At 39.8% G+C, this 15775-nt stretch overlaps 1 protein-coding gene across 1 annotated transcript in view; it reads right to left on the reverse strand.

The window, feature by feature from the left end:
• Positions 1-3086: 3086 nt before the first annotated feature.
• The window catches only part of LOC307239744 (neuronal vesicle trafficking-associated protein 2-like), a 34860-nt gene continuing 22171 nt past the window's right edge, over positions 3087-15775 (reverse strand). Inside the window, exons 4-5 of the mRNA XM_080013291.1 lie at positions 7025-7135; positions 3087-4738 (exon numbers count right to left, since the gene is read on the reverse strand). Of these exons, the coding sequence (XP_079869417.1) occupies positions 4538-4738; positions 7025-7135 (312 nt within the window). The 3' untranslated portion in view covers positions 3087-4537. The remainder of the gene's footprint in view (positions 4739-7024; positions 7136-15775) is intronic.

Genomic DNA, 15775 nt, shown 5'->3' on the forward strand with positions numbered 1-15775 from the left:
ACATACAAACATACATACACTGGATCATGGTTTGACTTCACACAGCCAACCAAAATTCCCAGAGTGTTCCTGATCGGAGTCTGAAGGTTATTGTGTTGTGTCACCACGTGTTGTCTGTTATGAGCAGAGCGTCAGCAGGCGATGTACACGCTTGTGACATTATCTTTAATAGTAACCCTCTGTGGCAGATGAGGGGGCGTGGTTAAGCCAGGGTCTGCAGGTAAAGCGTGGGCTTCATCCGGTACCGGCACAGCTGTTCTGACTCATCCGATGAGCCCGTTGCTGTTGAACGGTTAGAGTCAGCTGGGAGTTTTCTTATGTGTTGTTTGTCTTGTAGTAAGGACGCCTGGGGCAGTAGACCCTGCGACCAGATCGCGACCCAAACTGACTCTGATCAAATACTTGATGTTCATGTTTTGGTCAGCGGGCCTTTTTGTTTGAGTGTGTCGGCACCCCACTGCCACTCGGTCCCGGTCTCGCTCCCTGAACCCGTGTATGTGGACGGAACCGTCATCGAGTTCAAGATCGAGAAGGTCGTCAATCCGGTGGCAGTGTGGCTCAAGCTCCCCAGGTCCATGCGCGTCCATCCCACCTTCCATGTGTCCAAAGTCAAGCCAGTCCGGGAGAGTGCTCTGGTCCCCTTGGCGCCTCCCCTGCCTCCTCCGCACTTCATTGACGGGGGTCCTGCCTTTTCTGTCCGCCGTCTCCTACGTTCCCGCCGGCGTGGGAGAGGCCTGCAGTACCCGGTGGATTGGGAGGGTTACGGTCCGGAGGAGAGGTCCTGGGTCCTGCGAGGCACATTCTGGACCACACCCTCATCAGGAGGTTCATCAGCGCCATCTTGACCAGCCCTCCAGATCGGGTCAACCCTCCCAAACGCAGACCCCACCACCTCTCTTGTCTGTGCCCTCCAGCGATGGTTCAGAGGTGGACGATGTCGACCCTGGGGGTCCCTCCTCCGATGAGGAGGACGTGGCCCATTTAGCGGAGGACGTGGCTCATTTTGCGGAGGACGAGGAGATGGACAGGGTCCATGCATTGCAGGTTGAGAACCTGAACTCCACTTGCAGACTAACTCTGTCCTGAATGCAATGGCACACAAATACTCTGTGTTGTATGCCCAGCATGCTGACAGCACAGGTTAAAAAAACAAACAAATAAATAAAAATAAAACAACATTCTTTTTATCATTAATATTATTAATATCGTGTTGAATTCTAACTTTTTTCAATCAAAAAATCAAAAACATGAGCAAGTCTAAATATAAATATTGAAAACAAATTTTTTGAGATCATGTATGTCACGTTTGGATTAAGTAGGAAACAAGCTTTGGGATTTTTTTAATACACCGTAAAAAGATGTATCTTCATTTTAGCTTTCCTGTGGATGATCAACATGGACACGGAAAGAGAGTGAAAAAGGCTCTTCTGACAACTTTATCTATAATTTACACATTACAAATGATTGCTTCTCAAACATTAATTGTGTGTGAGGTCCCATTTCTTCGAACTACATCTGGACATGTCTACCTCATGGGGATCTCTTTCCTCTTTATCTCTTACTTACTTTTCTATTTAAAAAAATAAAAACTCAAACTCTTTTCTCCTAGTGCTGCTTGTTCCTGGAGAAGGTTTAGTTGAGACTGACATTGTTGGCTTAATACTGGGACAAAATGTACTTATGTTCTTATTGGAAGTTGCTTTTGACAAAAGCATCTGATCAATGACATATCATGTAATGTAATGTAGACACGAGATATTCAACCAATTATTTTCTATTTTTTTAAACAAAGTGTCAATAAGTTACATTTTCTACATGGGGTGTTCGGCCCTTCATTAAAGTTCAATGGATGGTTGTGCTTTGGCTCTCTATTCCGGTGTGTTTTGAAGAGGAATTTGTTTGTTCCGGTTACAGCGTAATTCTATGATCGGGCGGTGTGTTTGGGCTGTAATCATTCTGAAGCAGGACTACATGATTCGTGCTAAAATGATAATCACGATTGTTTTAGTCAATATGTGACCCACCGCAGCAAAACCCGCTATCTCGCGGATTTCTAAAATTGCCAGGAGCAGCCAAATAAGTTCAGTCTTTAAGTAAAGTTCCTCACTTTAAAATGATGCGAAAAAAAAATAAGATGTCAAAAGACACTAAATGTACCTAAAGTATGTGGTGGGTCACATATTGTGATCATGATTATATACCCATTTTGGGGAACACAATTATTTTTATTGCACTCTGTAAATCAACAGAAAACTGCCTTACAATAATAATTAAGTATTTTATAAACCTAGAATCTCAAATGTACATATCTTTCAATCACAAACAAGAAGGTCAATTAAATTACATCTGCAGGTTATTTTTGCAAGACTGCAGTGCTATCACGTGATCTGTGTACAATGCCAACTTGTGCATGCGTGCAAGGATTTATACATCTGTGCCTGGCGCCATCTTGGCTCATCTGTTCTCCTTTTCCTTACAACCTAATAAAATCAATTATTCTGCAGTGATAAAAATAATAATAATGTCGGAAAGTGAGTTTTTATAGTTATTATTGTTATTATTTGGGCTTATATAATCCTATTTTACCAAAGAATATTCCGATTTTGAAAAATAAAAAAATTGTTAATCCGTTCTGCCCTTGCCAAGCGCTCTCTCTATCAGCTATCAATGTTAAACTGTGTACAGTCCAAGAGAGTGCTGCTGAACATGCACACCATTTTGGTGTTATTTGGACTTATGTTTCAAGATTTTCAAAGCGCTTCCAAAATTTCCCCGACTATCTATATGTTCTTGAGGCAAATTTGTTCCGCACGATAAATCACACATTACACCAAGCTTCAGGTCTTGAGCTATCAATTTTGGTTAGTTTATTGGAAAAATGTGAAAAAGATTTGCAAATCCAGGCCTTAGATATAGCTGTTTAGCTGGCATACAGTTATAATAATAATAATAATAATAATAATAATAACAAATTATAATTATAAGCTAGATACCTATTGGTTTAGTGTACGAAAGGAAACTGGACAGAAGGACAGTATAGGTCACAGCTTGGTTTTATTCTGAATTCAAAACGAGAGAAGGGGACGGGTATGCACACTGAGTGGTAACACTAGGTTAAGCTACATATTGACTAACAACATCACGATATCTCAGAAAAGCGCTCTTGACAACCATTTTTTTTTAAAGGGAACAAAAAAGAAACATAATGGAACAACATTGGCTGAAGAAGAACCAAGGAAGTGTCTGGTAACACAGCAAGTAAAACATGCGGCAACTTAAAAAAAAAAATAATAATTCACAAGTAATATTTTTGAGTAGACTTAAGTAAAAACATCAATCACTTTCAATTCTTAAGAACTGATTATTTTTATTGAGTAAACTTAAAAATATCACTGGTGAATCATTACTTCAAATTTTGTTGAGTTGATTCAGTGATTTACTTGTTATTTTAAGTGTATCATTTATTTAGGAGGCAATATGTCAGTACCTCCCGTGGAGGCCAGGTGGCGCTGTGAAAAACAAGTAGTATTGGAAATGAGAGCTTGTAACGGGAATCAAGGCTGAACTGCGAATGGATATTTTAGATATTTATTTTCGTGCAATAGACTGGATCTGGATATAAATGTGTGCCAGAGCAGTTATTAAAATTTGATTTGTCGGAACTTTTAAAATGGACGTTTAGTGCCGAGCCTTTCTTTTAACCTTTGACGTGGTTTAAACCAAAACTAACTCCAGAATGAGGAGGTATCACATCAATACGAGACGCCACGGACAGGTGAGTTGGAGGAACATGCCTTTAGATATGTACAGCCAGGACAGGGTGGAGAGAAACCCAAAAAGATCATTTTACACAAAGTGTCCACGCCGAAAACGTACTCACACTTCAGAGAATCCAACGGAGGACATAAAAAAGAGGAGCTAAATTCCACGTAGACTCATGCTTTTTCGTACAAACGTGTTTGGCTGATATCCAATACAAAACATCCACACGTCACGGTAAAAAATAAAATAGAAATGGAAACAGAAATATATTGTTAGAAGGGAGTCGAATGACGGGGAGGAGAGGCCATGTGAATCGCAAACTGTGTGTTTGTGTATGTGTGTTAGTGTATATGTGTGATTGTGTGTGTCTGGTGTAACCACACAATGTCAATCCCAGAGAAACCTGGGATCTCATTTTTTGATGAGAAACGGCCTCATTAAAGGTGAGGACACATTTAATGAGCAGATCTCAGATTTTAACATTTTTTTGGTTTAGAAGTGCACCAGGAACATGGGTCTTCACTTACAAAGGTGTATTTACTGGGTCCTCACTTTGATACCAATACAAGAATGTGTGTGTGTGTGTGTGTTTACATGTGCATGCACGTGTACTAATTAGAGGTGTAGCCACGTATGTACAGCTCTACATGTGTGTGTAAATGTTTGCATGTCTCTAGAGATGTTTGCTTCTCGCGTCCCCATGAATCTTTAAGCCCCGGGTCGAATGGATCGAGTGGATCTAGTAGGTCATGTAGGTCTAGTGGGCAGGGTGCACCTAGTGCCCGTCGCCAACAGGGGGCTTGGCCTCGTGCCCCCCGGCTGCACCGGCTTCCCCCGGCAGCCAGGGGGAGACGGAGCGTGAGGTGGTCTGCTTGGCCATGCTGTAATGGCTGATCACGGTATAGAAGCGCCCCCTGGAGTTGGCGTCCTGCGCTGCGTAGTATGCCTCCAGAGATGCCGGGATGCACCGCTTGTGCTGCGGGGGAGGAGAGAGGGAAGGAAAGAGAAGAAGAGCTGGTTGGTTTTGTTATTGCGCCATTATTCAACGTTGTTGTTTTGTGTAAAAGTAACGAACACAGAATCGGCAACACTACTTGTTGTTTATCCGCCTCTCTGCCGGCAGCAAAGGTAGTCACAGAGGCCAAATGAGGGCCGAAAAAAAACTCCATTCTGGTGCTGCACCTTGTAAAAATTTACCTTAAAACCGATTAGGGCTGCGGATATCCCTCTATAATCCCATTTTAATTTGGATGCTTTATTATGTTTACTATTCAAATATATTCAAAATTTTAACGCTCGAATTTAGAACTGGGGGGGGGGCATTGCATGTTCCGCTGCGGCGTTTATTAAATCAATGTGATTCTCCTCAACCGTATGTTATATGTCACACCGGCCGACGCTGTTGTGCTACACGTCACACCCCCATGATCACGAGATTATGCACAGGATCTGCTAACTTTTATCTGCATTCCCAAACAATGGAAATGCCAATTGGGATTCTCTCCAGACAGGGACGTGGACCTTCACCCCAGGAGACCGAACAAAGAAAGGCATCAGAGGAGCCAAATGGCTAACTTAGTTTTCTCGGGATGAGACTAGACTAGCTCCCCCTCTATTTCCCTGTCTCGCTTTACCTGGAACCTGATTATTTAGTTTGATCCAAGCCCACACGGAGAACCCCTGGTCTTCTAGACCAGGCCACAAAATGTAAGACACACCTGAATGGCTTCCATCTGCAATTTCTCCTTTGTGTCTAAATCTGAATTTATGTGAACCAATGTCAAATGCATCAAGTCATTTAAGTTACATTTACAGTTTCTGCAGATGCTTCTATTAGAAATGATCCATCACTGTACGATGTAAATTGGCGAAGTTACTAAGAATTCTGTTGTATTGTATGTGTATTCATGGTCATGTTGCCAGGCTGCCATAGAGTGGCCAACGGCGGAAACCGCGACAACCACAAGATTACAGATTGTGTGTGATATAATCATACTAAAGATGATGATTGTATTCCATTTATTGGGTGTTGAAATTATGTTTTAATAGTCAGTAATTAGAAATCGTCTTAATAGTAAATTAGTCACAAATGTTAGGTTACAGAGAGAACTTTTTTGAAGGTTTTGAAAGATGACTGATGTTTGAATAATATATTTCCATTTTATTTTATGTTTGTATGTAAACACTGAGTTTATGTTTTGAAATCATTAATTGTTTTGAACATAGTGTTGTGGGAAGTGTTCCATTTCACCTGGGAACTTTGGGACTTCTTCCCCGACACTGTCCAAACCATAGACACCCACACGACGAGGCTGAAAATTAACGGCAGAAGGGGCGAGCTGCGGTAAGTGCTCATGACTACCCACTGATGCCACCTGGCCCAACCTTGGTAAGGTGAGAGGCATCCAAATATGCTCTATGATACCGGTTGATGTCGGATTGAAAATACTTTTTAGAGTAGTTTACAGCCCGTGGTGCATGCCTCATTTAATTATCTTGATAAAAGAGTCACATAACTTCCTCAACTACCTTACAATTGTTTCTGAGTTAAATATAGTCACCATTTTAAAATCCTGCAAATTTGTTTATTTTTTTCATAATTTATTTTCTTTACCATTTTGCTTTCCTTAACATTTATTTTATTATTTTCATTTTTCATATGTTTTACTATTGATAAAATAAACCCATTTATTGGAAAACGGTTGTCTGTCGCGTTCTCTAAGAGGTCATTACAGTGGTAAATGGTAGGACAAAATACCAATCCCTCCAATTTGGTTTAAATTATTTTCTCTTGGTAATAGACAAGCCCCGTAAACAAATCAAACTAATATGATCATTGTATAATTCATAAACCATGCAACACTACGTAAATGAATCCCCTTTTTAACAAGTACAATTTTAATTCTCAATGTGCTCATGATATTACAAGAGAGAAGGATGAAAGGTGAGGAAATGAAATAACATATAATAGATCTCTCCATCCATCTATCTATCTATCTATCTATCTATCTATCTATCTATCTATCTATCTATCTATCTATCTATCTATCTATCTATCTATCTATCTATCTATCTATCTATCTATCTATCTATCTATCTATCTATCTATCTATCTATCTATCTATCTATCTATCTATCTATCTATTTATCTATCTATCCATCTATCTATCTATCTATCTATCTATCTATCTATCTATCTATTTATCTATCTATCCATCTATCTATCTATCTATCTATCCATCTTTCTATCTGTATGCAGTACCTTGTAGATGAAGCCATCTGGGCAGGCATGGTCGTAGGTGAAGGCCTTGTAGACCACCAGGAATACGATGCAAGCAAGGAAGGCCAGGGCCAGGATGATCAGGATGGTGACCTGGAGCCAGAGAACACACACTTTCTCTCAGAGTGTATGTGTGTGTGTGTGTGTGTGTGTGTGTGTGTGTGTGCGTGCGTGCATGCGTGTGTGTGTGTGCGCGCGTGTACAGTATAGTACAGTCCAAGTGTCCCTGCGTGTCCCTGTAACAAATGGGCAAAGGAGGGCGAGCGCAGCCCCAAGCGAGGTGTTCTCGCTGATCCACAAGATGGATGTTTCTGTTAAGTGCTACCTGCCGTCCGCACAGAACACCCACAAAATAATTGCTTCTGTCTTCTCTCCCTCCCTTCTTTTCTCCTCTCTTCTACCGTCTTCTTCTCCTCTCCTGTTTTGTTTTCTAGGTGTCACTCTCTCTTCTTGTCCTCCTTCATCAATAATTGCAAACATTCCTCGTCAACTTTCCAAGGTTAAATTACAATTACATTACAATAATTATTTGTATTTATTCAATATAAATGGTTAGTATATGCCTGACAAAGTATTTTTCTGGATTTAACTTTGCACGTATTCAACATTGTCAACATTTGAATAATCGTATGAGAAAAAAAGAAACTTATTAAACTCTACATTGCAACCAGACTTGTTTGGGGAAAAAAAGCATTTGCCTTTCACGCATCACAATATGACAACATGAAAATGTAAATGTGATGGATTGTGACTCAGCATGCTTTATGATTATCTTTATTCAATGATAACTGGAAGCCATTGGCCAATGAAATACAAAACAGTAATATATCATCAAGGGCAATGTTGTTGTCTATTTCAATGTCACATGCGAGATTACATTGTCATTACAGCAAATAATATTTAAATTTTTATTTTGCAGGCAATATCCTTCCACATTTTGACCGCTGGATGTTTTTTTTATTTTATAAATTCTGAATTACCACCATTGTTACTGAAACAGGAGGTGCATGTTCCATGTCCATTAATGCTTTTAACAACACTACTTGTGCTTTTAACAAACGAGGGCCTAGCGCTACAAATCAAAATAATCAAATGCAAGAGTCATAAACGATTTTTTCATATTGAACAAATATTTTCAATGACTTAGGCGTCGGGAGTTACTCAGGTCAAGGAGTTGTTTGCTTATTTTGTCACAGGCATTCACTGTGGCTGGACTCTCGATTTGGGGAAAAAAAAAAAAAAAAAAAAAAAAAAAGATCCAAGAGCTGCGAGCCACATTTGCGCATTGCACCTCAGGCTGAGGTAATGACTCCTGATAAGGTTCGCGAACGAAAAGAGCTGCGAGTTGCAACTCGCAAATCACGCCTGCGCCTCGAACGCCCCGTGTGCCCGATAAGGTCTCTAAGGTTCGATTCAGTGAGTGTGCAGAGGGAGCAAGCGAATGTCACAAATTGAAAATAATTAGAGGCATTTGGCGTAATTCATATGGAATATGACTGATTCATACTTTGCTTCCCACCAAAGTAAACTCTTTTGACAGATTCAACTGATTCCTGTGAGAACTCCATTCACAGCTCTTGCGACTCCAAAAACAGACAAACTTTTCATCACAACAATTGATTCCAGCTGTAGAAGCAGATGCTGGTTTCTCCCAGTAAAGGCGGAGGTGTCCAACACGTTCACAGTGTAATGGAATTGCAGCCGCTCTGATGATAAACTGCTGCTCATTCAGCCAAGTCAGCTCAACCATGTCTATCTATTGATAGAAAAATACTGTAAAACAATCATTTCAAAAGTGTGAAACTGTCACAGCACAGCGACAATTTATCCACAGTCTCCTACCCTCCACACGCGTTTTTGTTTTATTGATTCCATTATCTGCTGGAAGGGAGGTCATCACACTCATCTGATAAAACAGTGGAAGTGTGAATAGAACGGGAACGCTTCGAAAAAAGCACTTCAGTGTATAAATCCTCTGTTGTTGCTCAAAGTGCCATTTTGAAATCCATTTATTTCAGCAGCGCCGATGAGAACGTGGCGGTCTGTGTCTTATGTATAATTTGAGGAGTGAAATATGCATTTCTGTAGTCTAGCCAGGAGGGCTAGACTACAGTATGTCGCGGTGAAGGAGATTCACACATAAAAGGTCTCTTTTTCTCCCGGTTTCTGCTCGACACCCTGGTACTTTTGACACAACTATTAATTAGAACTATGCAAATTAGCTGCGGAGAAGAGAGGACGCTCGGAATGGAAACTGTATCGCCGCTCTCACATCACAGGCTTCATTGGTATGTGTGAATTTTTGTGTCATTCGTAAGTTCAGAGAATATTTTTTCTCATTCTCTTTCATTGTTATCCATGCCCATACTTATTTTGTATTTGTTGTATTTTGTAATTACTAACCTTTCGCACTATACACATCATGTTGTAAACTTAAATTCCATAACAACAGCCATATAAGCAACCTTTAATGTTTAGCTTTGTGCTTTTTGTATTTTACCGCGCAGTATTTTTATTGTATTTTTATTTAGTCGTATCTTATTTTATATATGTATCTATTTATTTTAATTTTACTTTCTGCAAAGCCCTTTGAGCTACATCTCATGTATGAATTGTGCTAACAAATAATGTTTATGATTATTATTATGATTATGATGATTATGATGATGATGATGATTATTATTATTATTACTATTATTATTAAGGAGTAGTATAGAAGCTTTTAACTTAACTTACTTAACTAATTGTATTGTCTGTATATGTTTGTGTATATTATTTGTATATATGGCTATATTCTTTGTATATTTGGCAATTTCTGTATGATGTTTTCTTTTTTCTTTATTTTCTTATGCTAAATATCTGTACAGCAAAGCACCAATCTATGGGAATGTACTTTTGACTACGGATTCTAATTCTAAATTCTAAATTCTAAAAGGTACTTTGTGAATTGCAAAGGCTCGTCTTCATATTCGGGAGCTTTCGTGCGCCGAGACTTAACAACTGGGATGAATGGATTTGGAAATATATATCTTTTTTAATGAAAGTAAGTAATTCCTAGAGTGCATTATCATATATTAACAAGAAAGAGAATAATGCAGCCGTCTCCATTTAACGGCGGCTTCTGCCTGGCGCTGGGTTTAAGTAGCGATATACAGAACAGAGATTAGAGGGATTAACCTCCACTGTGTCTGCTCAGCCGTCCTTTGTTGTCACTGCCATGAATCAAAATACGAATGTTTGGTATCATGGCCAAATAGACCAGACCCTACTGGAACCTACTATTATTCTACTATCATGGTATGGTGCTGGAATCATTTAAATTACTGCTTCAACAGAGGTTCTTGACAAAATGCTAATGCTTATTCTTTGTATAATTATGCTATTTATGATTAGAATTTATAACCTACATACCTATAACAATAAAGCTTTGTATATCCTGTATATTGTTAAATATTTGACTATTTCTGTTTTCTATTTTTCAGCTATTTAGCTATTTTTAATTTTTATCCAATTGATACTATATTTTTTATTCTCTATTATTGTATTCTATTCTATTTTTTGTTGTTGTTGTTGTTCAGACTACATTTCAGGCTGTTAATCGTCTGTAGAAACGCACCAATCCTCACCACGACAAATCCACCTGGCGCAATAACCTCATTCTGATTCTGACGTTTCACTCGTTCAGGGTTTTTCGAATACAGTATGCCGTTCTTCTAATCCTCGGAAGGACAATATACTTGTCCCTGGCGATAAAATTGACGGCTTTTAACCTACATTTGGAAGCTCCGTAGGGTGTTAGTTGCGTGGTGTATTAATCCATTAAGCACCATCTCTGACCTTTCTCTATTATTCATTCATTCATCCGGCTCAACATCATAATAACGTCAGGAGGATGGGAGAATAGTAACACTCACTTAATGCCGTGAATTAATGATCTGTTTGTTCCAGTTTCTCAATAAATATACCAATGGCAATAAGGAATTTCCAATCTGGTCCATTACTTTTACCGAGCAGACTTAGAGACCGGCACTTAGAGGATTTAATGGTTGACACATCCTCTAATTACTCCATTAGATACAGCTAACATGCTTCCACAGTATGTGCCAGAAAAGCAGTGGAGTCGCTTTTCTGTGGTATTTGAAATGTTTTGTATGCCAATACTGCATATAGATCTCTCAGGTCTCAAGTTTTTGTACAGGGTACAAAATACAAAATACTATTCCCCTGCATACCCCTGCCCTAGTTTAAGCTTAGATAACATTTTACTAAGACATTTTTCATCCCCTGGTGAAATTTAGGTGTCCCAGTGTACATGTTGTATAGTATAGTATATTATATAGTTGATAGTATATAGTACAGCGTACATTATACAGCAGCAATGTAGTAATAATGTGCAACGGGCAACACAGCAACAGTACAGAAGTGTCAGTAGCAATAATTCTAGAAGCGTAGTATATAGTAAAGTAAAGTATATATTATAATGTCCACAGTATAGTCCATAGCAGGATTTCTGTTTACCCCTAATCACAGCAACCAACCCGATTCAGATTGTTTGCATGTTTTTATGTATGGTGATATAAAACGGTTCAATGACAATTCTAGTCAGACTTTCTGCACTTTCTTTTAAGCCGCTTAAGCCCCGGACATCGCTAACCATCACCTCAGATCATCAGATACAGATAGATTTGTCTCACTCCACCACAATCGATTTTGTCTGGGCATCATATTGTTTGTAAACTATATTATGTGTATCCATGAACACACAACACATGGCCTCTTCTTGTAAAAACTGTAGCAATAAAGCTAAAAAAAGGAGGTGCTGAAGTGCACCAACCCTCACCAGAGGAAATTCCATATGAAAATGTACCTGACGATAATAAACACATCCTGATTCTGATTCTGAAAGGAGAAAGATGCATCAGGAGGGTGTGCTGCCAGCATGTGTGTGTGATGTGTCCACCTGTACGTGCGTGGGATTGTTCCCCAATTAGTTCTGCTTTATGAGGTAAGAAAGGTTTTCGTGGTGCCTCCGAGCAGCCCACGGCTGCAGGAACATTCCAAACCCAAGGCACCGCAGCCGCAGATGAACCGAAAACCCGCAGAGGAAGACCGAACCCGCAGAGAAGCCAAGAGCACACAGGGCGACATGCACGCACGCCCTCTCGCTCGCCACCCAGCACCGGGGGCAAGCCGCCAGGACCCGAGCACAGCCAGCAGGACGCACCCAGCCCCGGTCATCCCGGAAACCTCAGTGCCCTCATGAGGGCAGGAGTTGTCCAAGCATGTCCCACTCAAACCACTGACACCCATCTTGCATCGCAGACCCGAATCTAGCTGTTGGTTCTGGGTATAATTTATGTTTGTTGTGTGTTTGTGTGTGTGTGTGTGTGTGTGTGTGTGTGTGTGTATGTGTGTGTACTAAACTAGTATGAGTGGCATTAAACACAAGTAGTCCAAGGCAGTAGCGTTGTGGGCCAGAACATAGCTGCCTGCCACACCTCCACACAAAGGCACTTCATGAACCTCTGTTTCTCTCTCTCTCTCTCTCTCTCTCTCTCTCTCTCTCTCTCTCTCTCTCGCTCTCTCTCTCGCTCTCTCGCCTTGTTGGGATGCAACACACCACCCACTCTCCCTCCTATAACTTGACAGGCCATATGGGGAGCAGACACCTCTTCATTTTCACTCCAGCAAAAGAGGAGTGTGCCTATGAAAGAGAGAGGAGAGAGAAAATAAAGAGAGAGAGAAAGAGATACAGGTTAGGTTGCGGGGTGTGAGAAAAGCTGATACTTATAAAAACAGTTAACTCAGTTTGAAGCGGGGAAGAGTATAGTCTATGGTGGGAAAACAAAATGAAGACAAAGCGAGAGGGAGGCAGAGAAGGAGATAGAGAGATCCCCTGGCAGATGAAGAGGATCTCATCGTGCCCTCCAACCAGGTGGTGATGACAGACAGAAGGATGGAGGGATTTGACATAAGAATCGAATTGGAAAATATTTGCCATGTGGCCCGATAAACTAAGGATTTAATATAAAACAATCCACAGATCTCAGATAGAGGCATAAAAGTGATTCCTCACTCATCTTCTCACCGTCCAGATGGGACAACTTCTCAGTACGGACTCAATTCTTATTCTTTTTTTTCTTTTTTTTTTTTTTGTATAAAACAAAAGGGACTGATCATTTTTTAAGTACAAGACAAAAAGGGCTGATGGTGGGGTTTTTTGGGTTTTTTTTGGATAACAGACAAAAAGGACTTTTCGAATTTCTCATTTCTGTACAAATATGACATGAGGAGTCCCGTCATGAATAATAAAGTGCTTATTAATATCACATGAGGGGGTCTTTTGTATAAAATACCTCTTACATCTTCATCTTGGTCTTGTATCTCTTGAGACGAGACAGTTTGAAGATTGTTCCAACTGAATAAATTAGGTGATTGGTTGAAAATATACCCATATAAAAAGGACCGTACCAATGTCGAATGGAGTTTGAGCCCGTTTGCTATTCAGCATACATATTTTACCCATACCATTTTTTCTGGTGATAGCTTACTTTTTTAAATTAACATTTTATTACATTTTGTTTCTTCATTTCTTTATTTAAATATATATTTATTTTTAATAAATGAATTCATGTATTTCATTTCTATTTTTCATTGTTTGATTGTGTCTGCATGAAAACCATTTAATGAGGGTGGTATTGGGTTTGAGAAACCACTCTAATGCTGCATTCGACACAGTAGATGGGAGACGGCATGACGGCACTTTCTAAATGAGTCTGTTCTTATAGATAATAATTTAAGTCATGCATTGACTTAAATACTATTAATATTTTATTTTAGTGTAAACCTAAATTTATGTTAAATTCCCTAAAAACCGTATTGTCATTCATAGTTGGTTAACTTTACACAAGAAGGTTGTAACACATCATATTCATCTCCAAGCAGGTTTGACAATGGATTATTTAGCATTATGGATAAATTTATGGATATTGATATGCAGCTTCGAGAGAGAGCCCATCTTTAGAGATCTGTTTACTGGTAGTGATCAGTGACCTGTTAACCAAGTGATCAATGGCTGACTATCTGGTTTCCACTGGCAATAGAAGCTCTTCTGTTATTATAAATTATTCTTATGTAATTATATTATTATATAAGTAATAACCTGGAACCACAACTTTACCACCGGACCAACCGTATCACGCAGGACCACCATGTCCAAATCCTCCAGGTGCTTCCTCGCTGCAAGCACCAAACAGCCTCCATGCAGTTAATAAATAGAAAAAATAACTTTTATATCAATCCATGGTTTTTATTTAGGCCATTTAAGTGCGATATTCCAGAGAAAACTGCATCCACCGGGTCTGTCACAGCAGCGCAAAACACCGGTCACCAGTCACCGGTGTTCCGTGTGAATGCAGTATTATAATTAACGTCCGCATGACAGCTTCAGCCGTAGCGGGTGGTGTTGAGACGGCCATTTCGAAACAATCGATTCAAAACGATCGTTTTGAACATCTGGAAGCGTTGGAAAGTTCGGAAACTCCCCGTCCCTGGTGAACAGGGCTCTAGTTGCGAGGCCGTCTCAGCATCCGAGATGACAACACAGCCTAGGGGAGCACGTCTCTGTGGGCTATCTCGCCGCTGATGGAGAGGCCGTGGCAACAGTGTCTGTAAACAGAGACGCACCAGTGCTCCGATGGAAACTGGAAACCTAACGTGAAGCTTGGGTAGAAAATAAAGAAATAAAGAAATACACGGCCTCATTTGGAGTTATTCATATAGTCTCTGCTTATAAACAGGAGTGAAGTGTTATTATTATATATATTATTATATTTGATATATTTCTGCTATTAGGATATTTATTTATTTATATATTTTTAACTTAATAAAAAATGGGATTACTATGACAAGAGCTTTGAATAAGTTTGGTAACTTTTTGGAAAAACAAACAAACAAACAAACAAACAAACAAACATACAAAAAAATAAATAAATAACTACATCTAGACAGGGTATTTGACTTTACCTGTCAACCCAGCCCATATTTTACCCTTCCCTCCCGCTGCCCTCCATTCAAATATTTTCCCGTAAATGTCAGGATCTAAGGGTTGGCAGTAGGCTGCGTGATCAGCGCGATCTACGCTCGGCGGGGTGTGTTTTTGTTGTCGGTGTATTTTTTGCAGTGTGTTTTTCCTGTAGATCTATTTATTTTCCTCAGTTTCCTAACTGAATGAAACAAAAAAGCCCTGTGAGCAACGGGGAGACTTTCTCAGTCACCACCCCCCCGTCAACATCTGAACAAGGGGAGCACCGGCACATATTCATTTCTTCTTCAAGCACTAATATGTAATAAAAAGAGATTAGATTCAAACCATCCTAAGTAAAAAGCGAAGTCAATTTCACAATGTTGACAGGTATGTACTAGACAGGGTCATTTTGAATTATTATGGACCCAGGATGAGATGGAAGTGCAGGGGGCCCAAATAGGACGTGTGTGAAAAAATGATAACGCTTTGGCGTGCTTTGGCTTAAGTAGTGTTGAAAGAGGTGGAATTAAGAAAAACATTTTTATTTTTTTATTTTACAGAGTAAGCGGTGAGTTTTTTACTTTTTTCTGACACACACACACACACACACACACACACACACACACACTCTAAAAGCACCACGTTCAGTGTGATGATGGATGCTAATTATTCGAATGCACCCCAATTAGTGCTGGTCGCCATGGAAA

This window comes from Zeus faber, assembly GCF_960531495.2.
Source record: "Zeus faber genome assembly, chromosome: 14".
Lineage (NCBI taxonomy): Eukaryota > Metazoa > Chordata > Actinopteri > Zeiformes > Zeidae > Zeus > Zeus faber.